This window comes from Strigops habroptila, chromosome 4 (assembly GCF_004027225.2).
Source record: "Strigops habroptila isolate Jane chromosome 4, bStrHab1.2.pri, whole genome shotgun sequence".
Taxonomy (NCBI): domain Eukaryota; kingdom Metazoa; phylum Chordata; class Aves; order Psittaciformes; family Psittacidae; genus Strigops; species Strigops habroptila.
Window position 1 is genome coordinate 24,975,357 of NC_046358.1, and position 24,961 is coordinate 25,000,317.

Here is a 24,961-nt window from a genome sequence, read left to right on the forward strand (position 1 = left end):
CAGATTGTCGCACAGCAAAACACAGCCGGGCCAATGAGTTGGCTAGGAGTTATCAGTCACTGCTTCTTTCACTTCACCACTGGCAGGTATTTTGGAAAAAAATTACACCACTATTGTATTTTATACGTCTTTTTATCTTTCATATTTATCAGATCCAGGGCCTAACTAGCTGACCTGTCCTGCCTGAAGAAGGCCTCAGGGAGGTGGCTCCTGCTGTCCTTTGACCGATAGTATTTCTTGTCCTCCTCATGGCGCCGCTGGGCTCCCGAGCCACCAGGCTGTTTGTTAGCAGGGCTCTCTGAAACGATGCAGATTAAAAAAGAAGTATCAGTCAGCTTGTTTTTAATGCTGTATGGTTTAAGAGAACCCCGGTGCCTCCGTGGCTCAGGCACCACTTGGACCAGACCTTCATCAGCTTCACTGGCTGGTCCACAAGGTCAGGGCAATGTACCCTCATGGACAGATAGCCACATGAGCAGCTGAGGTTCTTGAAGACAGCGTAGCTAATTTCTGCAAAGATGGTGCTAGGGAAGGGGAGAGGGTTGATTGGAATTCCTCATTCATCCTGTCCTGGCTGCCAGTGCTGGGCTCCATACATTATGTACTTGAACTAGATGTGCATCATGAAAAAAGGCTCCCTGTCAGAGGCAGGATTTAACTGCAACCCCTGCTCCATGAATGTTCATTTCAGGCTTTTGAATGGTAAAACTGCCAGTGAGAGAAACTAAATAACTCGCATGTGCTGGAAGCCAGAGATAAACACCGCTGCAGGTTGCCATGAAATAGGCTATTTGATATATTTAGAATTGTTATTTTTCTCCAAATTAAGATTAGTTAAATCCATGTGTGTTGTGTGAGTGATTGTTAACTCAATGGCATGGATTATCCTTTTTTCAAATCATGACAGCTAATTATTGTTGCTGTCTACCCTGAGACATTCACTTACAATGTACCATTATGGACTCGCGCACCCATATTAACTGTAGGACTCAGCCAGCCATCGTGATGTGATGACTTCACACGTTAGGAGGGGAAAATGTGAGCTGAAACAACCCGAGACCTGTGGTGGCAATGTCAGGCAAACTAGCAAGAGGTGTCCTGAGCAGTGCCGAGCTGGCACAGGTCTTAGGGGCCATCCCCTTCCCGATGCTGACATGGCACCCAGTCCTCCTGCCAGCACCTCCCCAGGGTGATGGGTCTTGCAGGAGTGACTTGTCAAAGCCAGGCCAGGAAGAGCACTATGTGAAGAAGAGGCTCCCAGAAGCGTGTGGTAACAGTGCCTGAGAAATTTGGGCTGTAGCTGCAATCCTTTTTGAGAGGCTTTTCCAGGCTTGTTTCTTTCCTCGCATTAGCCAGGCTTTCCCTGAGCTCAGAGGAGTTACGTGGCCTCCTCCTCCTCCTCTGCTGCTTCACCAAGTATTTAGCAACGTGTTTTGCTAATTGGCTTTGCTGAGCAGTAGGGGGGGGATGATACACTGAGGATGTCAGCCTCTGCTCCCATGAGAGTGGGGTTAATGAGCAAGCCTCCTGCCACAGGAGACCTCGGCTGAGGTCCTGACTTGGGTTGCAGGGAGAAAAACAAGCTGGGTGATCTCACCCAGAGCCCTTCTTGTGCCTTGAGCAGGGCGGGGGGCACGTCAGGGGAGCCTGTGGTGGCAGCTGCCCTCCCCTGGCTCTCTGTGGCTGAAGCATGGTGAGGGGTTGCTGAAATATCGATAGCTTCAAGTTTTAAGGCTGACAGTGACCCAATTGGAGAGCAGCATGGGGCTCTCCAGGAGATGTAATCTCCACTTTGGAGGCTCCTAAGAGGGGTGGTGTGGAGGGTGCCAGGGGGTGGTTTGGCAGCCCCTGTCATGAGCATGTCCCTCGAGGCTGACAGGGAGGCATGGCAGGGCTGCAGCCGCAGTGTCTCCCGCCAAGGCAGCGGTAAGCACCCTGCTAATCCTGGGAAGAGTTAAAGGTGAGAAACCTGCCGATCACAAAACCCTTTCTTCCCCTTGCTTGAACTCCACCACACCCGTGTGGCGCTGCTTCAGCCCCCCGCTGCTCAGCCCCGGCCCTGGGGCCACTGGCCGCCTTCTCCCTGCCACCATCTCCATCTCAGCTTGCCCTGGCCATTTCCTGCTGGGGTGCAGCTCCGCCAGGCTCCGAGGCTTTCCTGGCATCCACCAGAGTCAAGTGTGAGATTAATCACACGGAGTTTTAAAAGCAGGCTAAAAAAACTACTGAGGAATATTATGAACTTGATCCTCCCTACCGGTTTTAGCTTTTTGTTTTGTTCCTCTCATCATCCTGTTTTTCAGAGTTATTTTCCATGCCCTGTGTGTGGTTAGCTGGATTCCCACAGGGCCGGGACAGCAGGTGCTGGAGGAGTGGTGAGGGGGTCTGGTTTGTCCAGCTCTGCCCTGGTTTCACTTGGGGTAACTCCCCTGAAACTGGTGGTGCCATGCCAGATTGATCGGGTGGCGCAAGCGGGGCTCTGCCCATGAACACATGGGGTGCTGAACTGCGAAACAGGAGCTCGCTGCTGTTTTTTCTCTATACTCTCTCTTAGTTATAGTCATCTTCATTTTTATGTGTGACAATGATAGGTAAAACCTTTTCGACAGAAGTGCCATTTTCAGGCTGATGAGAGGGGATTTAAGAAGGTCATTCAGTACACGTGGCCAGAGCTTTCTTGCTCTGGGGTGGATGCATATCAGGAGTCACTCTTTAAGAGAAAAACTTGCTTGCACCAGTGTGCCGTTACCCTCTTAATTCAGTGGAAGGACTCTGGACCTTCTCAGAGGTAAAGCCCAGTCAAAATGTCATCCAATAAGATGATTTTTTGCCTTTATTTGAGCCACCTTGCGAAATTACTTGGGCCGTGTGTGGAAGACCAGAAACAGTGTGTATATCTCTGATTATTATTAGCATGGAAAGATTGGTAGTTTTTTTAGACAACACTAATGGTAAATGATGAAAAGGCACTGGTCAGCCAGTCATTACTTACTTTTCTTGACAACTTTGTGAACAACTGTTAGGAGAAAAGTAAAAGTAGAGTTCAACCAACCATTCTGCTTTGACACTTGTGGGGATGTGACTAATAGCAATAGGCTTGTGCACAGTGGAGAATTGACTGCAAGAAAGGAGTTTGTGTGCATTCGCAGGGGAATTTTGCACTGGGATGTAGCTGAAGAAAAGTCTGTTTTGTGGAAGTACTATAAAACCATATAGATAGAAAACATTGCTGTTCCTTTCTGATGGTGAGTAAATACATAAAGGCACAGAAATGGTGACTTTGCTTCAGCAGGGCACAAGTGCTGCTATAGCATGAGGTTGCCTCCGCTAGTGTCTTTTCCACACGTGGTTTTTCTTTCTCAGCCCGTGTTTGAACTGTGCTGCCTATACACACAGTGACCAAATCAGCTGTGACATAAAGGTTGAACCTTTCCAGGGATTTTGGAGATTGGAACATTTTTATATCATAACTGCAGAAAAAACCTCTGTGAAGTAATCATACTTTTTGTACAAGAAAGGCTTGGATTTCTATGTCATGTCACATAACTTCAAAGGGCATAGATTTCAGGCTGACTTTTTTAGCACTGGCTTCGGTGGCCGAGTGGGAAGACGGGAGCTCAGAGGGTGAGAAATAGAAGAGAGATGCCAGGTATAGAAATAAACCCATGTTTCTCAGCGGACAACCCTGGAAGCTCTCGGCTTGGGAGATGTGCGTGCTCACTGCGACGAGAGCATCCTTTTCAGTATGGTTCCTTCTCCCCGTTCCCTCCCACCTTCCAAATGGTAATTGGTGGGCCGTGCAGTAGAAATGTTATTAAAAAAAAAAAAGAAAAAAAAAGAAGGAAAAGTGGGTGGGTGGGGTATCTAGGGATTTGGTGTCTAAGCTCAGGAGTTAAGCCGGAAATCCCAGAGATGTAATGAAAACAAAACGGACTTTTCACTCGCGCTGTGGCATTCTGGCAGTGAGAATGCTTTCGTGAGCCAATGTTTTCATTGTAGGTTTTCTCGAGAGAAGTAGTGGAAACGAATCGTTAACCCCTTAACAGGAATGAATGTGGTTGCTGCAGCGGGGAGAGGAGAGCTGTCTTGGCTCCTAGTTGCCATGTAGCAGTGCTTTGGGGTGTGTGTTTGTTTGTGTGTAGTGGGGAAGGTGGGGTAGATACCGCTTGTAAGGAGTTTAATAACGTTAATGGCAGGTGTGAAGTGGTTACTTAGCGGTTGTTGTTTTTTCCTCTTTGCATTTATGCCTTTGCAAAAAGATTCAAGTGCGATCAGCACAAACCACCGTTAAGCCCAACAGCTTTTAAACTCACTCTTTCTTCTGGCATTTGGTAGCGTATTTCTTGAGCGAGAAAAGGGGGACACTGCTGGCCAGTCCCTTGGCAGAGTCATAAAAACTGCAGATGGAAAAGACCTACAAAGTAGCAGATCCCAGTTTTCTTGGAAAGTGGAAGTACAGGATGCGTTCTGTCACACGCTTGTTATGTATATAGCTTTAAATGTCCAGGAGCCTTGGATGGCATTCAGCCTTGCAGGAGTAAGCCCCTTCATTAAAAACAAGGGAGTTTGGGGAGGAAGGGAGGCAGGAGTGTTTAATCTAATTTACTTTAACAGCCACTTTTGGTGAAGAGATTGTGTATCCCTGTCCTCCATGCTCTGATTAGGCTGCATTTTATGTTGATATTTTATTTCACCTTTTGATCACGGCTGGCGCTTACCATATTTCTCTCTCCACTCTCTCATTAGGGTATTTTATCTGCACATATTCTTGCAAGCAGTACAGAGTATCAGCCCCCTGCTCTAGCTAAAAAGCATCTCATCTACCCTTTAGCATCTTGGAAGAGCAATTAAAGTCGTTACACACCTTCTTCCAGCTGTCCTAGATCCTCTCGTCCAGCCTTTGCATGCAGGTTTTGGGACTTTCGGTGCCGTGCAGACTTTGGCCGTAATTGTATAGATGCTGCAAGGGGCTCTGCCTCTGCAGCTGACCTTGCTCAGCGTGTCTGGCCTCTGAATAGATGTTTGCCTTCTTTCTTCCCACTTTGACAGCTCCCCCCCTCCGTACTCTAGCCCCTCACTCTGCCCCAGCCCACTCCTTGTCTGCTCATGCTGGGAAAGCATTGCGGCGGCAAGGTATTTGTGGCTGAAACTGCCTTGGCAGTGAGCGGAGAGAGTTGGTTCTCCCGCATGCCCCTATTTGAAGTGGGGAAAAATAAGAAAGGAAAGAGATGCTGCTGAATAAATGATGGTTCTACATGTTTTTTATACCATGCTGCTTTCATAATGGTCATTTAAACAAGGTGGAGTAGTGGCGGAGGAGAGAACAAGATGAGACTGCAGACAGGGATTAAACAACCCTCCTCTTCTTTTAAGACATTTATTATTTTCGGAGTCAAACCTGTAGCCAGCTAATGTAACTGTAAAAGTCTCCTTTGAATTATTGGCGAGGCGCTCTGAAGTCTGCTGTTATAGCTGATGTACTTGTGTGCAGGCAAAATCCAAATTTGAATTTAGCACTTACTTGTTTTATTTTCTTTATTAAACCAACTCCTGGCTCATTTTTTCCTTTCAATACCCGCTTTTCGTTTCCCGTTTTCTAGAGTGCCCTATTACTAGCTCGTAAAAAGAGTTAGAAACTGAAGGGAAGTTTCCTGAGCAAGGAGGAATTTTCTTTTTTGGGCTTTTTTTTTTTTTCTTTCCCCTATGGCTTGGCCAGGAGCCAACCTGTCTTTCAACAAGTAGAGAGCCATTCCAAGTTGAAATTTATAGAAGAGAGTCCAGGTTCAAGGGCTGAAGCCCGCCAACAGCTCCAGCCTCTTTGTTACTGATTAATTCTGCAAGCGGTTCAGCTGGTTTGCTCACTTCTGCCCGCTCTTCACAGCACCGCAGCGCTTCCAAGCTGGCTGTCCCTGCTTTCCCCCCTGCTTTTCGTCAGGGCTTTCACCCTTCACTGTACAGCATCCCTCCAGATTAGTGTTAACCCCATGCAGTCCAAGCTGTGCCAATTTGACTTTATGGTAAAATGACAAAAAATTCTCTCCCTCCTTTTTTTTCCCTCCTTTCCCCCCCCCCCCCCCTTTTTTTTTTTTCCTTTTCCCTACAGCTAATTTTAAACGTCTGGAGCTTCCCACTTCACTTCAGCTCATATTAACGATTGCTTCTTGGCATCACTTGGAACCCAAGTTCCCAGGTTTTAATTAGTTTACTCAAACGCAAGCAGCAGGGCAAAATAGTTTCTTTCAGCTATACCTGCAAAGGATGTTTCCTGTCTCAGCGAGGGAGTTTCCCTTGCAGAGGGATTTGAAAGGCAGAAGTTTTCAAGTGGTCTCAATATGGGGCCCCACAAGAGTGAGTGTGGGAGGTGAGGGGGAGAAAGAGCAGGAAGAAAAAAGGAGAAAAAAATTAAAACAGCAAAAAAAGAGTTTAAGAAAGTACCTTGAAATGAGGATGGTCCCAATCCTCCAACAAACTGGATGTCAAAGCATAACCTTATTGACATCAATAGGGGTTTTGCCATTGGCTTTAGAAAAGGCAGGATTTCACCCATAGCCTGCACTGAGCTGTAGGTATGCCAATGGTCCTCTTGCAGTCACCAGGATTACTGATATGTAGAAAGTTGAGCATGTCTGTAGGTGTTGGCAGGATTTAGATCTGTGCTGGTATTTTCAGACCAAGTGAAATGCATGTGGGAGGTTTTTAGAGAAGAAAGTGCATGGGAGTTTAAGAAAAAGGAGAATATAGCCGAGCCTGCCATTTTTAAGTGCCTTGGGGAAAAACCTGGCTTGATATTAAAAATATCGGAGGACTAATGTGTTGCTAATTGTGACACAATTAACTTCTTAAAAGTATTTGATTGAGTCCCAAGAAAATAAAAAGATGGGGATGAATAGCTAGAAATTCAGGCCTGTGTTTCAGTTTAAACATTTCTTTTTTATTAACTAGAAATAAAAACAAGCCTTGAGGTTTGCTTTACCATGCATACTGGCTACTCTGCTCCTAGAATTCTACTTTTGAGTAGTTGTTTAAAGAATTAAAAAAGAACAACAAAGAAATGAAGCTCAAACCCAGCAGCTGTCTGAGGCTCCTAGATGTGGCTTTTCCACAAAGCTCTTAAAATCTTGTTTAAACATTTCTCCAGAGCTGTTACTCAGGAAATAAAAATGTGTGCTGTTTGTCTATAGCAGATTGAAAGTTTACCTTTAATGTGACAGCTTCTCCAATCTAGTGTCGGAAACATGCCTCAATTTTAGGGTATTATGAAACAGGTCTGGAGCAGAAACAATATATTTAACTAAGAGAGAATGAGATAGAATTTGTGGGTTTCTTTCTTTAATGGTTTATAACCAGAAACCTTTTCCGTGTCTCTCTCTGAAACTTTTGTGCATACAAGTGGCCAGCACATGTAAACCACACTTTGAAATTTAACAGCTAACCTTAAAAAATCTTAAGTTCAGCAGAATGGAACTTTTTTTTTTCTAGTCTATGGACAGCTCTTTGTAATGATCTGGCAGAGGAATCTAAAGTGTGTTGTTTTTTTTTCTCTCCAAAACATTCATAATTTCAGCAGTAGAAAACTGAAGTACACCCGAGCTCTGAGAAGGCTCTCTCACATCTGCCTCCGCCTGTGTGCTGATTCCCTGGGGTCCCATTTATAACAATCTAACAAGATAGAATCTGCCTTTGAGTATCAGTAAATATGGCTAAAGATCACAAAACTGTACTCATAATTGTTGAAGACTAAAAGGCAGAAGATAGTGTTTGATTAATGTTTATGGTACAGGGCCTTTTTGCAGAAAGAATTTAAAACAGTAGCCCCCACTAAACCACTAAACCCCCCTAAAAACAACCCCTGAGCCCCCACTCCAGCCCCCTCAGCCTCCACTGAAGGATGCTATCCTTATTGTGCAAAGTGCATCATTTAAGATGATACATTTTATTTTTGATTTTGAAGCTGATCAAGGATAGCTGATTTGAGCTATTGAAAGGGATGCAGAAGGTAGTTTTCTGTCAGCAGTGCTAGTACACAAGAGCAATGGACATCTTTGCTGGCCATGAGAAGCACCCATCCCTCAGGTCAGGGGGCTTTTGGTAGTGCATTGTCTTGGACTGGCCTCATCCTTACCATGTCTTACTCTGTGAATGAGGAAAAACACCCCCAATCCTCAATGCTCCCTGTCTGACAAATAATGTTCCTTAGAAATATTTAAGCAGGGGCATGCAGCGCTGTCTGTCAGAGGCACCTAGCAAAGGCATGTGCTTGTTTCGGAAGGAATGATGAGGTGGATTGATGAGGTCTCTGTTAGTGCTGGAGCCTTGGGGCTGCTCAGGCTAAGGTTTGTGCTGGGCGACCGGCAGCTTGCAGCAGGCATTACCTAGGTGGGTTGATGCCCCAGTTGTCCTCACTCATTCCATAGGAAGCCTGAGAACTCTTATTGTCTTCACTGCTGGGAGACTTCCCTGCTGTCTGGAAAGGTTTATTTGTTTTCAGCGGTAGTGAGTGGAGAATACAATACAGATGGATCTGTTTCTCTTTCATTAGCTCTTCTAAGACGCTTGTTTAAATGTGTTCACTTTGCTTCTCAAATGGTAAATGTCAGTGTTTCAAATATCACTGCTAACAGGAAAAAAAAAGTCTTTGAAAAAGCCCTCGCCAGGACTTTGTTAAAATGCTGGTCTAGAAACGGCAAAGGTGACTCTGGACATGGACAAACAGGGGAGGATGTGGGGAAGAGTCGGTGCTAGTTTACATTTAGGGCAGGTCCCTCTCCTGCCAGGGCAGAGCCCAGAGCAGGTCCTGCGGCAGCAGCCAGCAGTGGGTTAGAGCTGCGGCTAGCAGGCGGGGATGGGTGCTAGGGAGGGTGTCCAGGGGATATGCTGAGCCGTGGCTGTGACTTCTGCAGCCCATGTTTTGGGGAACAGGGTAAAGGTACAGAGAGAAAACCTGGAAGGCCAGATATGTGTATGCTCCAGCGGAGTTTCTTATAGAGGAAACCGTGGCCTTTGGGGCAAGGCACTAACTGGAGTGTGCAGAGCACTGTGCTAGTAGAAATACCACTCCAGCGTGCCATCACAAGAAAACCATGGGGCTTCCAAAATCATGCTTAAATACTTGTTTCCCATTCTCCTGCTCCTACACTTCTCTGAGCCCTGCCTGTGTGATGGCAGTGCTGAGCAGAGCCTAAACCCCCATATGTCCCCCATAACTCTTTCCTAGAGCATGTCTGCATGGTTTGATGGGTAAAGCAAAGGAGACGGTCAGCCCTTTCTCCAGCCCTGCAATCCCACCTTTGTTCTGGGGAGTGAGGCAAGTCCAGGAATTTTTAGTGCTAGTTGCTGTCGATATTAACCCTCCCATCTCTTTGCCCTTGCCAACTTTCAACTGCCCACAGGAGATACGTGCGCTCATTTCTCAGATGAGGCAGAAAAGATGCGAATGGCTTTATTTTCCAAAGTACCAGCTGTGTCTGGCAGGGACTTGGGGCAGCCTGTCATGCTCAGCACCCCTCTGGATAAGGCCTCAAGCACTATCATCCAAAATGACAGCAGGGAGCAGGGGTGATGGCGGGGCTGTGGCCGGGAGAGCTGCCCTCTGGTTCACTGCTCGCAGCCCTGCCCTTTTGTGCGTGCACTGATTTTTTTGAACAAGCCCAAGTCCCCCTGGGTCTCTGTGTTGTTAGCATGTTCCCCCATTCCCAAACTCCTCAGCAAAAAGGTTGGATTAAACAAATGTGAAATCACAGGCAGGGCACTGGGGAGGGTGGCGATCTGTCCCCTCTCGCAGCCCACACAGTGCCAGTGAGGATGGATGGAGGATAGGAGGCCACTTCCCAGAGCCTCAGCAGCATTGCCACTGCAGGCATGGGGCCAGAAGATGGCTTCTGACTCGTAATTGAATAAGGATCTAAGGACATTTCACTTGTGAGCATGAGATGAGGCCTTTCTTGTGCAGGAAGATGGGAGCCCTGGAGCTGGGTGCCTTGGGTGAGATGCTGTCTGAGTTTGGCTGGATCCATCCGAGGCTGGGTGCCCTCACCTCCAGTGTGGTGTCAGTCCCTAGAGGAGCAGGGAGTCCTCCACACTAAGTCCCCACAACTGGGTGCTGAGGAAGAGGCAGGGGGGAAAGGGAGGTGGGGGGGAGGAAGAGAAAAGATCTGTGACAAAATCATGCGACACCCACGTAAATATTGTTTGTATGAATTGGCTTCTTCATCTTTTGTTAGCAGCAGCTTGTTAATTAACAGCAGATTAGTGCTGCTTTCTTCTGACACATGAATATATTTTGGGCTAGAAAATACTTGTACTCAATAAAACTGTGTGACTGAACAATTCAGAAAGTACCAGCAGAGTGCCGTAATGGATTCCCTTTTCATCCCCTCCCCCCCGCCACCTCCTGCTCTAAATGCAAGCAGATTTCTGCAGTCTAGTGCAGAAGAGACATGTTAAACACAGCTAAATAAATCATGTTTACTCTTGGCGTTCTTGGTAGTGAAAAATCTGTTGGCTGTTTTTACTTCCTTATTTCTCAGCATTTGCTTCCTACCTGTTTTTGAGCCCATGCCCAGAAATAGTAGTTTTGTCAAACGAGTGGATTATGCCAACCAGCAGTTCCCTCTGCCAAGGAAGCTGCTGGATCACAAACCCTGGTGACTTCTTTCTTATAGTGACACCGAGATTCTCCCCCTTTCTCCCTCCCCCCGTATTAGAGTATAAAAGTATTAAAGTCTGGAGAGGGCAAAAATGTAACCAGATCCTGGCAGTTTAAGAGCCCAGATGAAGGAAAGTTGAACTTCTGTTCCAGAAGCCCTCCTTTAAGCTGTTTGTGGAGGTGAAAGCACTGGAGATATCAGTAATAGGAACCAGCCGTTTTCCCTTTCTTGTTATCATTCCTTGTCCCATTCCCTCCCAAATGGGTGTGGGTTTTGTTTCAGTGTTGGGGGGTTTTTGGTGGATTTTTTTTTCTTTTCCCTCTACAGAGAGCTTTACAGCTGGGAGGGAGAGATAACTAAACGTTTATTTTAACCAAGTCGGCTTGTGGGTTCTGCTGTTGCAGGCAGTGGATGAGCTCTGATTTTGGGGCTGAATTCTGCTCCTGACCCTGCTCTCCTGGGCTGCCCCGTAAACCTCTTGCTTGAGTGAGGTCCCTTTGCAAGGTGGGGTGAATGCAGATGTGATGAAGCCATGCACAGCTATATGTGCATGTATTTATATAAATACATATTTTGCACATCTGCTGTCATCAGCAGAGCTGCATTGACTGGAGGGTAGCAGAGCCCAAAAGGTAACAAACTCCATTTTGATGCAATCCTGAGTATTAAGCACTCTTCTTTGACCTCAGGTGGCAACTTTTTAGCCTGAACCCATCCTCCTTGCTTCTTTTATCCCAGATGTCAGTGATCCCAGATGTGACTGTGACATGGATTATGAGCCTGGTGGACTCTGTTTGGTTTTAAAATTAGAAAAAAGATTCTTTTTCCCATCAGAGCTTTGCATGTATTTACTCTTTGATCACATTGGAAGGGCCTTATCCTGTCTCCAGAGGAGCTTTAGTTCTGCTTTCAGTGGTAACAGGGATCTGGCCCGTGCTGAGTATTAGCATTTTAATGGCTTCCTTAAAACCCCATTGCTGGAGCACTCACAGGGCTCCCCACAGGGGGAGAGTCCAGCTCTGGGGTTTTGTAAAGCGATGTTGCAGGCTGCAGTGCCTGCTGAAAGAGAGGAGCGGGGATGGCCTATTTGTCATAGATTATTAGTATTGTCAATAATAACATGTCTACAGAAGCCAAATTAATTCCTTTTTCCACTTTACTAAGTCCAAGAAATACCAGATCAGTTTCAGAACAGGGGAAAAAATAAACAGAATCAAAGTTTGTATGTTACGATTCCTCTGAATTTCTGGTGGGAATACTCTGTGATAGAAATGATATTTCCACAGAGGCATTGGCTGCCAGTTTGCTTAATTACATTAAATAGTGGTATAAACCTCGGCAGAACATAAACCTCTGTTACAGCCAGTCATTAGAATATTAAATCATAAGGAATAATGATACCAGTGCTAACGTGTTACAACAGTCTTTATTATATTAGTGATTGAAGCGTTATTTAAAAAATAAGGTTTGTTGTAGCAGGTTAGGTGTGCATGCATATTTTCTCTGATCACCTATTAAAGAGACCGAGGACTGGATTTGAATTTATTACAGGGAAATAAAAGGCTTGCTTAGAGGAAGAACTACTAGATCGCTGCTTATGATTTTACAATTTGATTCCACTTGTCCTTAAGGAAGATTCATAATGCTTACTTCAGAAATGCCATCTACATCTAGAAAATTAGGGTTAAAAGGACTACTTTGTTGAAACTAATTACAGGCTAGTTCAGTTTTTTAGTTGATGACATTTTAGAGATTTTACTTGTAGCGTAAGAGGTTATAGAAAGATTTGGTTAGACTGTGATATACAGTAATAAGCTGCCGTTTGAGTATATTGACATTTTCATCAGAAACAAAACAAAAACCCACTAGCCTTTATGTTACCGGGATGATAGGTATGAATTTGATGTCACTTTCTCACACTGACTGTGGATGTTTGAAGGATCCTGTTTTGCTTCACCTCAGTTTGTACAGTATCTCTGTTTTAATTTATTTTGTTTGAATACACTTTCCTAGGTGATCAACTTCAGTTTCCATTTCAAGCAGACCTGATAGTAAAAGTCTTTTTGTGTCTTATACTTTTATCTTACAGAGAAAGATGCTATTCTGTACAAATAAATGGCTGAATTGAGAGTTATGGGGAAATCTGATCCAGAAAAACTGCTCCTCAGAAAAAAATGTACTGTGTGCAGAATGATTCTTGTTTTCTTTTAGTTGTCTTTGCTCTTAGTTTTTCTGTCATACTGAAAAGAGTAAGAGCTTCTTTTTATACTGTACTTGTGTTTTACCTCTCCTGGTGCAGGGTTCAGTTATCCTGTCTAATTAGCACATGTGAGTGGCAAAATTCTGCTTGGATTCAAGTCTTCAGGTGAAACTTTTCATTTTGCTATTTAGCAGCAGGATTGGGCACAGGTTTGCAACATGCTTCCTCATGCAAATGAGGTGTCGGTTTATTATTTCCCTGTTTTAACTTACATTATAGTCTGAACTGGATTCCTGGTGGCTGTTTTATTTTTCTGCTTGCTTTCATTATTTAAAAGCTATTTAATTTTCTAGCCTCTTTTCCATTCAGAGAGCATTATTTACTCAGTTGTGCTGGTGTCCAGTAAATTGAGGACTGAAGCTTTAGATCCTCAGGGTTCCCCTCTTTTGGTGGATTGTTTTACCATCTCAAGCTGATGGCTCCACTCATTTAATTTGACAGATTCAGTTATCAGACTTGGTCCCCCTTGTACACATGCAGCTGGATTGGTTTTCCCTTGAGAGATCCAAAACTCAAAGGGGAAAAAACCTCATTTTAAAAAATCTCTGTTGCTTCCCCCCTCCCCAATCACTTGCCCTGCTTTGCTTGCTTAAGTTTGCTTGGTGTCAGTGAAATGCTCTGCTGAGTGTGAATGTGCTCCATGCACAGGCGAAAATTTGCAAATTATATACATGCACATTAATGGGACCCCTCCAAACTTGAAGTGTAATATATGCATATACAGGTAGACTATTTTTCACATTGAAATTCAGAACTTAAAAAATGGCTAGACTTACATTGCTTTTGTCAAGGGGTGAGCCAAAAAACCCAGGAGCTGTGGTTCTCTCCCAGAGCTACTTGTGTCTGTATAATAAGTTTGTCCATCTGTGCTTTGCAGGGATATCTGCATCACCTGATGGCTCTCCTTTGCATTTTCAGCAGTGAAGCAGTTAACAGTGCTGCTGCTTAATATATTGCTGTTACAGAGTCTTTATAGTTTCCAGGACATTTAACTAAATCAGGTGGATGTCATTAGCTGATTTTCACAGATGGGGAGACTGAGGCACAGAGGGGCAGAGTGATTTCATCTGCCTCTATTTCCCTAAGTTCCCTCCCCTTCCAGGAATTGCTTTTGCTACCAAACAGCTGAAGAGCTGCTAAAGCCTCATCCTGCCTAATTCCACCAGTGATAGATTTTTTTCTTTTTCTTTTTTTTTTTTTTTTTTTTTTGTGTGTGAGATAGGGACAAAATTCAAAAACACTAGGAGAAGGCAGAGTAAGGCAGAGATACTTACCCTGGCAGAAAATCCTGCTGTTCTCTTTTCCAGAGGTCATATTCTGCCTGAGGATACTTGTGTGCAGTGCAGTCCTGAATGGCCAAGGGAGAGGAGAAGTCCACCAGTGTTGCTGACTCCTGCCCATCTGGGGCTCTTCTCTGGCCACTTCACTTCCTTTAGTTTAGCCTCTTGACCATGCTCTTGTGGCCAAGCCCTCTGATTATTTGTAGTGGTATTCCTCTCTCTAGCTGCCTGTACATATTATCGTGCCCTTTGGAAACAGCTCTTTCCATCCACAGAGTTCCTTTATTAATTCCAGGGCCTGTTAAATTGCTGCGATCATCTATTGGGGTGGTTATATGTTTCAATTACATCAGGAATATTTACTGGTGTATAGAAATATTCATTGTATAATCAGGACAAAAAATTTTAATCCCCGCAAGGATTTTTACAGCCATTGAAACTCCCCAGGACTTAATCACAAGAGTTGGGGAACAAACTTGGGGAAATTGATGAACTGTTTATTGTCAACCCTTTATGCCTTTTGGAAAACAAACTCCACAAATCAGGGTGATTATTGTTACTTGTTAGTTTATTGTGGTAGCTTCTGGACATTGCAGCTCAGATCAGGGCACCATTGTGTTAGGCACTGTGCACCCCTGCAGCAAGAGCTGGGCTCTGCTTGGAAGCATTTTGGGGCTGAACAGACCAGATGGGCAGAGAGTGGGAAGGAGAAAGCTTTGCTCTTGGGAGAACCTGTACTGTAGTCCGGGTGGCCCATGCTCTGGGGTTTGCACCCCGACCTCCTTCCCAGCCCAGAGACCTGTCTGTGAGATGAGAAAATGCTCTGGTTTCCTATCACATCTGTTTATATGCTGTATTTGCTTATCCCTTATGATGTTTTTAGGCCCAATCCTGCCCTTTTTTCTGCTGCTTTCCCAGCTGGTTGTTGTCATAGCAGAGGGATATGGTACTCTTGGGGCAAACCTTTGTGTTCGTGGGGTGGGCAGAGGGGACAGCAGGAGGAAATGATGAATGCAGCCCTGGGGTAGGCAAGAGTCTTTATTCTCATGTGCTTAATCAGGGTGAACCAAGATGTTTCAGTTTTCACTTAGCTTCATGTTCAACGCATAGACAAGGAGCAGGTTGAGATGAGCGTCAGGTGGGAGGGGGGCCAGGTGGTCCTGCACGAGCCCCCATGGGGACCTGGCTCATAGGGATGCTGTTGATGCTGCTGTGTGGTACCTGGACACCAACACCCCTGCAGGCCTCCCACCCTGGCCCCCAAGCGTGTTCAGCATCAACTTCCATTTCCTAAAAGATGGGTTTTCGCACTGCATATGCAATTTTGCAGGCATACTGTGAGCTACTTCTGGGAATCCACATGGTCTCTTAGGTAAGTAAAAATCTCCACAGCCAGCCCTTGACGTCTGAGCCTCCAAAATGCCATGTGCAAATACGTGGATGACCTAAAATGTGGATTTTTATGCAGTAAAAGACTTGCATGCTCAAAACAGGATATTTAGATATATTAGGATATTTATTAACCACACGGGGTGTTCCAAGCTCAGTTTATTTATCTTTGTAAAGTGCTTCCAGATCTTTGCGTGGAAGGCACTAGAAAAATGAAAGGCTTGTTATTATTATTATTGTTATTATTGTTGTTGTTATTATTATTACAGCATCTAACTACTGACAGGCAACCACAGCTGCATGCTCAATTCAAGCCACTTAAATTTAGGGGCTGATTTTTACACTATTGACTCTTAATACTTTTTCCCATTGACTTTATATGCAGAAATGTGTGTTCACCTGCCCTGCTGAAGTATCATTATTCTCCAGAAATATGTAAATGGGGTGCTTTCAAAGAAAGGAAGAAAATGTGGCATAAATATTAAGTGTTCACATTTATATGGTAGAACTCAACTGCCATTTAAGAAAGGCTTCAAAGCAGCCAACTGTATGAGCTGGTAGTTGCTCTTCTGTCATTAAAAGAGAAAATACATTGATTAAAATAAAACCAAGGAATCTCGTAGACAAAGGATAACATTTACGGTGTTCCGGGGTCTGACACGAGCAACGGGCAGCCCAGGAAATGGAGACCTGAGTTTCACAGTCAAGCGGCTTCACCAGCACGGTTGTGCGCAGCCACGTGTGGGTTATGTAATCTCACACTTCACCCACCCACACCTAGAGACAACAGGCACCTCCAAAAGGTCTCGGCATTATTCAGAGGGAAGGCTCCCAGCAATACCCCTGCGCGGTGTTTAACCTTAATCTCTACTTACCTTTAGGAGTTCCTTTCTTTTTTCTTTCCTCCCCTCCTTCCTTCCTTCCCTCCCTCCTTCCCTCCTTACTTCCTTTCTTCCTCCCTCCCCCCCCACCTTTTCTGTCTTGTGGTGCATCAATAGTGATATTTTTGTCTCCAAAAATGGAGCAGATATAGGGAGAAAAATCTCATTAGCACCATGATGTGTTTTCACGGCAGCTCTGAAGGTTCCGGTCATGGCCATTTTGTGCATTTTGTAGCATTGTCCCTCATCTGTTATTCTTCTTTCTTCCCCCTCCCCCCCCCCTTTTTTAAGTTGAAATGTTACATTCTGAAGACACTAGCTAATTATTAAATGGTACCTAGCCTATGCTTTCTTTAGATTTTAAAATAGGAAATAATTAACCAGAGGTTTTAAAGATCTGCAGAGCAGCCAAACAGGCCTGTGAAACCCCAGGATCTAATAACTAAGGTGAGTTGGTTTTCCAGTGCCCTAAGAGTTTGAAGATACCCTTACTCTGGCTTTTGAGTTACAGGAGCTCAACCACATTTCATTCTGGTACAATGCAGCCCTGAATTTAACTGTTTTTCCCAAAAAGATGAAAAAAACCCCCAAAACCCAGGGATGTTGCTGGCTGCTAATTGGATGTATTTTAACTGCAAAGTCATTTTAGCAGCTAATATTGTTATTATGTGCTTCAGTGTGAATCCTTAGTGAAGGTATTAAACTGTGAGAGTGTGAACTTACCAGACATTTTGTAACGTGGCTGGATTTTTGTATCCTTGTTCAGAAATCTGTGGGGAGTGGAGGACCTTTCTGGCTCAGACATGGAAAACACATTGCTTACCGACCGATTACCAGGGTGGGCAGCTGAGACCTGCTTGCACCTCCCTTTTGCACCTTTTTTTTTTTTTTGTTTTGTTTAATTTTTTCCCCCCTCTGGCAGTAAGATTTCCTCTTGCTGTTGCACTCCCTTCCTCCTCTCCTGGGCAGTAGTCCAGCCCCAGAGTGCACCTTTTAGCTGAGGATGGGGATTTAACAGCAAGGACCGGTCTCGGTTATTTCAGGAGACTTTTGACTCCTGCCTGTTGTATACAACAAGTTGGCAGCTCTCAGTAGCTGGTGGGCTCTCAGCATCAGGCAAGCTCTCGCTTTTGAAAAGCAATAGCCCACAGCAGACGGTGCAGTTAGCCATCATTTTCCTATCGGTTTCTCACCCAGAATTCTTACTTTGTAATTGCTGGGTTGCATTTCTCAGGGTTTGGATTTTCCTCCCTGTCTCATTGCATCAGTTGCTTTTATTCTCCTTCGTACTCTAAAACAAAGTGACTGATACAATATCCAAACTGATGAAAAAGAAGGGGATTTTTCCCCCTCTTTATTTGCTCAGATTTGAATTGGGTTATCTGCCTATCTTGTTTATGAAATTTTGTGCTGTCTTTTCTGCACAGACTGTGACTCCCAAATCTTCCACAGCTCCATTTCCATATTCCTGCGTGCTTGTTCTTTGTTAATCACTTGGCAAGCGCTTATTTGAATATTAAAAATTTCTTTAATCATCAAAGGCAGGAGCACAGCTTCATGAATATTCATATTTTTTTCCTCCTCAGACTGGATTCTAGTTCATTACCCTGCAGTAAAGCCAAACAGTCATCAATCGCGCTCATTACAGCCGCTGGCGTTTTGATTGGCTGCCTGCTGCTGGTAGCCCGCGTCCCCCATCCTCCCGCTCTCCTCCATGAGCTGTCGTGTACCTGCCAACAACAACAAAAAAAAAATATATCAACAATGCAAGAATAAATTTCTCCGGTTGAAAAACAACTTTGCAAACTTGTCAAACAGTCCTTGTCACTTTTTAAATTTTTTTTTTTGGTTTTACACCAAAAAAATAATAAAAAAAAAATTAGAAGGGAGAAACTTGAGCTTTAGAGATGAATATTTGTCAAGAGAGTTGACGTAAGTTTCATTTGCATAATGACTTTGTACTTCTGCATTAATAAAATTTGCATATGAAGCCATGTTAATTACTCCTGATCATGCTTTTTGCATTCATGCATAGTAATTTTCTCCGACTTGTGAGAATTAATGTCTTGGCATGGGGGGAGGAAGGGGGGGAGTTGGGGTACTGTCAAATTTCTGTGCCAGTGCCCCTCACTCACACTCTTTCTCCTTCTTGCTCACCACGTCGCTGGTTTTGATCTATGACTCATTTATGCATTATCATTCGAAATTCTTGGGAGAAAGAAATGTATCAATTCAAAGGGAATCCTTGTCTGCCAAAAAAAAAAAAGAAAAAGTAAAAACCCTGAGCAAAATATAACAAGAAATCCTTTCCCTGCCCTCCTTCTTCCCTCCCCAGTGTGGCCTTTCCATTTCCAGCTCTAGCAAAGTTTTGCGTTGGCATCAAAGTTGGTGCAGGGGAACTGCTCCAAAACTGCTCTGTGTGTGCTGGGGGAAGAGGTAAAGGCTGGTGGGCAGGTGTGTCTGGCTGAGTGCCGGACTCTGTGCCTGAGTGTGTATAATAGCGTGTCTTCCTATACCATTGAGTTATTCTGCCTTTCCTGGGAGATGCTGTGTGTGTCTGCCACTTGCAGGGTATGCATGCATTAGTCTGCTAGTTGCTGTTGGAAATGTTTGTGCATCTGTGTCTCTTTATTCTCTGTGTGTGTGTGTACACATGTGTGCTTGTGCACGTCTGCTTCATCAACCCTGTTGGTGTCTGTATAGAAAGGCATGGTAAAATGATAATATCAGGTAGGGGCAGTCCATATGAGAGGGTGTAATACAGATGAGACATCTTGTTTTAGGAAAAGCTTGAAAGAAAAATCTGTTGGAAAGATTAGTGAATAGATCTGTCTTTCAGTTTTGGATGTGCCTGTTCAAAGCTGCTGCAATGGTATATATAAAAACCCATCTCTAAACATCTGCAGTACTCTCCCTGAACATGTCGGGCACAGGGCAGGGATGAGGCTGCAGCGTGCACTCTGCATTTGTAGCTGTACACTGTTTCAACAGATGTTTTTCTTTTTATTGAGAGAGTTTTTTAATAATGGAGCTGAGCTTTAGTCTCTAACCAGCTATTGATTGATTTTCCATTACCAGACAGGCACAGAGAGACACACGGAAAAACTTGGTTCGTGCCCTGTTAAGTGGCTTACACGTCTGCCTGTGCACTTGCCTGTCTTCCTGTACACAGATACACACCCAGGCACCCACCCAGGCAAGCACACAACACCCCAGGGGACACACCAGCTACACAGCTACGTGTGGCTGCATTTACATGTGACATGAGACACAAAGCAAGATCTCTTAAATGAAGATTGGGTCCCCTGGTCTGAACCATGCTGAGGTGGGACATTGTGAATGCTGCTTGCAGCTTCATCTTTGTGCTTTGCTCAGGGACTTTTCTGCAGATGTACCAGAGTAGCGTGGTGTTTTACATATACCATATCATATGGCCAGTCGTGCCTAGGCTCAGGGAGAGACACACAAAAGAATTCATTTTATGCCTTGATTGTGGCTTTTGTCATGATTATCTAGGCTCTTATGTTCATTTCCATCTTCTGGGGTCATGTCCAATTTACCTTATTTTCTTCTTTGCAAGTTTAAAAATAGAAGAGAGCAAAAAAATTACTCTTAGTAGTGCCTGGGAGTCAACATCATAACCTGTGAGCTACTGCCACGTACAGGCACCGGGTATATGCCGAGCCTGCTTACATCATGAGGAGAAAATCCTCCTTTACCATCAGCAATGCAGATCTTTCATTTGCACGGTGACAGTCCCTGTGCATGTTTCACACTCATGCTGTGTGCAAAACTCCCCTTTGCATTCCTGCAGAATGAATGCAGAATACGTAATTCAGATCTGCAGTGCAGGTGAGTGATTTCCCAGTGCGGACCCAAGAAGAAAATTGAGCCTCGCGCATCTTTGTTGGCGATGTCCAAGTGACACAGAATTGTACGTGTGTGCCTGTTCATGCCTGCTCAGCCCATCCAGATTGGATATTTGCTCTAAGATTGCACTGCGGTTCTTGTGGTCTGCTTTCCCTTAGTGCCAGTTGTGGCTTTGCTGTTTGTGGCAGTCAGGGGCTCGCAGGAGTGTTTTCCTTTTGAAACCTATGTGCAACATGATGTGGTTGATCGGCCGTAGAATTCCAGAGATTGGCTCCTCTCCCTCAGCTGCTGCTGCATGGGATGAGCAGAAAACTCAGCATCACCTTAGGGTGCCGTCTGTCTATCTGCTTATGTCTGCTTATCTTTTAATCTTTGTTCATTTTGTGTTTGTCCATCAACAGTAGAGCCCCTGTCTTTGTTTTCAGCTTGAAATAGAGCCTTTATGGGGAAAAATCCCACAGAAGAAGAGCTGGAGAGGTAAAACATGGGCATGTTCCTAGTGAACACAAGCTGAACATTTCTGAGCACCACTGTTATGCTTTCCATAGCTATGAAGAGATGTCGTGGACCTAATCGCAGAGTTCCTTTCCTTTAGGCCAGTTGTTACAGTTTCCCTCTTCATGATTTGCCACTAGATCTCATTCTATAGGACTGTCCTGATTTGTGACAAAGAAGCAAACCCTAAAGCGGCAGCAAAGATGAAGAGGAATCACTTGATTTGACTTGCAGGGGCAGACTCAGCCTCCTGGTCTGGCAGCTCCATGGTCTTTGTCTCTCAGTGCTGGACTCAGGAGTGGTGGTGGGACTCCCTGAGCATCTGCCAGAGTCTTTGCCTATTCTTCTTCTTCCTTACAAACCCTTTCCTTTCTGACACTAGGTTAGCACCTTTTAGATTTCCTGATATATACGTCAAAGGACAGAAAAAGACCTTCTGAGTAACATGTTCAGTTCCATCCATTCACCGGCAACTGGTTCACATATTCCTTCCCATAAATTTGTTAGGTACCTTGTTAAAGCAGATTGCTGGCTTTCCCCCAATACCTCTGTTGGAAGGCTCTTACAGGATTCCTTTGCCCAGATGGTTAGAACCCTCCTATTTGAAAGTTTAGCTCCCATTACACACTAGAGGAGATGTATTGGACAAGAGCAGGGAGGGGCTCCCTATACCGATTTCGTGAGCTCTTAGCATCTTCTTGGATGCCTCAGGGCTGTGCCAGTTGTGTCAAATTCATTGCCAGTGGATAGGTGGGACCCACCAGGACTGGAGAAGAGAGAGGCTGTTCTCAGGGTAATGTTGTATGCTAGGACCAATGCACCTCCATGTTAAAACCCCATGCAGTTGTGGTTGATGGTGCACTTGGTGAGCTTCATATAGTACCTCTGTGTGATGATCTCCTTCAAAACCTGTAGTCTGGCACCATGATGTGCAGGGGGCCAAACAACTGCAGGACGTGGGGCCACAGGCATGTCTGAGTGTAACCTGAGATGTATCTGCCCTGTGGTCCTACTCTAAATCCTGATTTCAGGCTCACAACTTTCCCAGCAGGGGTGAGTACCCAGGTAGCCCAACAAAGCCAGTGCTAGCCTAGTTGTTTTTGTAATATTAGGAATATAAGATACAAGTGTTAAGTCATTAGAGGGAATCATTGCTACCTTTTGCTTGTTCCATGAAAAAACCTGCCTTGTTATTCAGATATGTTACAGTGGCAGTAGAGTGGTTCATAGACACATAGAAATCTATGTCTGACACCAGTTTTGAGATGCCTAGTGCACAGTCCTGCCCCAAATGCAACGCCGGTACAATCTGAATAGCAGTTATCATTACCTTCTTGTGTAATACTTCCAGGGAGATCAAACAGTTATGAAAGCCAAGCAACTGAGCCCCCAAAATAAAAAAAAATCCTTCCTCATCCCATGAGCCACATAGATGGCTTCTATTTAGAACCAGTCCTCACAAAAGAGCACAAATTTTATCCTTGATGCTTGAAGCTCAAGTATTTACACAGGGAATTTAGACTCTTCACTTGTGGTTTTGGCAAAAGCTTCACACAAATGTTTTGCACTGGTGGTCTCTTAGCCATTTAAGATAAACGACGAAATCAAATGCAGTCCTTGCAGACTGGAGCACTGGATGCTGTGCCAAGGATGAAGTATCCCCGTTTGCCTCGTGTAGCTGTCAGATCAACATGCAGGCCTAGTTTCTGAATCAGGACTCTCGAGGTGGAGAGGCTCCCTTGGAAAATGTTGCTTTTTTAGGGTTGGAGGGAACACGGATAAATATTTCTCCTTGCAGCCACAGTGTAAGCTCCTTTAGAAAAATTTTTTAGTGTTGGAGGGAATGCAGATAGATATTTCTTCTTTCTGCTATGGTGTTTGCATGTATGTGCATGGCACACATGCATGCACAGGCAGAATTGCCACCATTAAAAAAAAAAAGAGCATTTGTCAGAAGATACCCCCCAAGTAACACACATATTTCCTGATCTAAGTACAGGGGGAAACTGTGGTTTCTGATCTACCACTGTGCGGTAACTGTTGGCAAATGCCAGCTTTTTAATGGTGACCACTCCACCACATATCTTCATTTAGAAACTGCCCTTGATGAGTAGCTACCCTTTATTTAATAATTAAGTGCCAGACATAGTTTTAAATGAAGGGGGTGGGATTCTTGGTGAATGTAAAGTGATGCTGTTTGCTCGACTTCCCTTTAAACTCTGCTATGTTGCGCCAGCCAAAACTGTGACTCCTACCTGGTTCTGTGTGTATGTGTATTTGTTTATGTGTATCTGTATTTGTGCAGGTATATATCGATATTTAAGACTCATGTCTTAGTTTTTCAAAGCTGTGGAGCTCAGTCTGGACTAATGCCAGGAGCGGGAGAAAACTCTTAAGTACAGCTTGTAAATGGCAGGTGATTCCTAGAGGGGTTAAAAAGAAATAATATGGTTGGAGGTTACAATATCATCTTTTAGCTACCAGGGACGAGGTTGCTCCCTTCTTCACAGGCTCAGTAGGGAAGCAGCCTGCGTAGTTAGGGCATGCAAAATGCACAACTGGCCGCGGCTCAAGTGGGAAGGCCGCGCAGTGGCTGCCAATGCTTCATTCTGGGAGCTCAGCTCCTGGCACCTCGCTGAAGCCATTTGAGCTCGAAGTCACCACATTTTGTCCAGGCTGGTGCGTGGAGCCCGCTTCAACAACGGCTTGGCAGAAAGCCTGCCCGGTTTTGTGTCGGCTCAATGCATTAACACAGCCATAAAACAATAATCCCCCTTTTGATTCAGTTCCTGAGCAAGTGCCGACAGTGATGTCCGCTGTCTCTGGCTCTGCTCCATGCCATGGCCGGCCACACCCCTTCCCCACCACTTTGCCCCATTCTGTGCTCCCCACAGCCCCCAGCAGTGGTTTGCAGGTGCCCTGGGTCTCTTCTTGCTCTTCCTCCACCTGGTGTGAGCCTGTCAGCCTCAGCCGGACCCAGAGAGGGGTTCAGACCAAGTGTGTCATGTGTTAGGCAGCCAGCACCCGCCTCGCCTGTTTCCCCTGATGATGCCTCCTCTGTCCCTTCAAACTTAGATCCGACTGACAGTTTTTTCTATTGTTTTTTCTCCAGGGCCGTCCAGGCCTGCAAACCTGCCGGGGGCTCCCATAGCTGCCTCCTCCCACCCTCACACATCCGTGATCACGTCACCTCTCCGCGCACTGGCCTCCCTCCCGCCCTGCCTTAGCCTGCCCTGCTGTGGTGCACGTGCAGTCTCAGTTGGCGGGACTCAGACTGAGATTCAGACTGAGACGTCAGGCACATTTGGATGTCATTGTCAGTTGTCAGGTAATAGAAACATTTTTTTTTGTTGCTATCTGAAGGTCAGTAGTGCTGCCAAGTGATGTCATCTTTGCTGTGGGAGAGCTGCCTTTGCTGGGTCGTGTGGGGAAGGCAGAGAAAATGCCCTAAACCACCCCCCTTCCCTTCCTTCTTCCTCCTCTATCCTGGTGGAGGATGGGGAGCGGGAAAGGGCGTGTGACTCCTTCCATTTCCCCATCCCTCCCTTCCTGCCTGCCCACCTTCAGCTGTCACCAGTGGCCACTGCCGGGCTGTTTGTGTCACATTGTGAACAAATGTTTGAGACTCCTCACAGAACGTGATATCCCAGGATCAAGATTTCATCTCTCTGGGCTGTTTATTTTAAGCTTAATTGGATAACATTTAACATCTGAGGTTGGGGTTTTTTTTTTTCCTCCTTTTTTTTTCCTTCCTCCCTCCCCAACCATTTGTATTAAAAGCTCTCCTCCGCATCCATGTGCACGCAGGATGCATGTGCTCCATGCCATTTTCTCCCTTGCTTTGAGAAAATGCTTCTTGGTAACTTGCCACGCATCCCTTGCCTCTCCCCTGTCAGCTTTTCTTTTCCTTTATTCCTTTTGGATGCCTGACTTTTGTCACCGCAAGGAGGGGAAAGTGATGTGGAAATGAGGGTGTACCAAGCTAGCCAAAGAGGACACGGACATATTGTCGCCAGACCCCATCATTTCAGACCCAGCAATCTCTTTGAAATCAGTGGGTGTTTCTGAGCATGGCTCAGTTGCAAGATTGTGTCTGTGCTGAACTGCGGGCTGGAGAGGTGAAAATGGGGAGGGCTTAAA

At 45.1% G+C, this 24,961-nt stretch overlaps 1 protein-coding gene across 4 annotated transcripts in view; it reads left to right on the top strand.

Moving 5' to 3' along the window:
* The window catches only part of BCL11B (BAF chromatin remodeling complex subunit BCL11B), a 97,523-nt gene that overhangs the window by 19,516 nt on the left and 53,046 nt on the right, over window positions 1–24,961 (top strand). For 2 of the 4 annotated variants that reach the window (XM_030481890.1, XM_030481891.1), the window contains exon 3: window positions 23,934–24,149. The exons of the other annotated variants lie outside the window; for them this stretch is intronic. In XM_030481890.1, coding sequence (XP_030337750.1) covers window positions 23,934–24,149 — 216 coding nt within the window. The remainder of the gene's footprint in view (window positions 1–23,933; window positions 24,150–24,961) is intronic. 4 annotated transcript variants of the gene reach the window in all.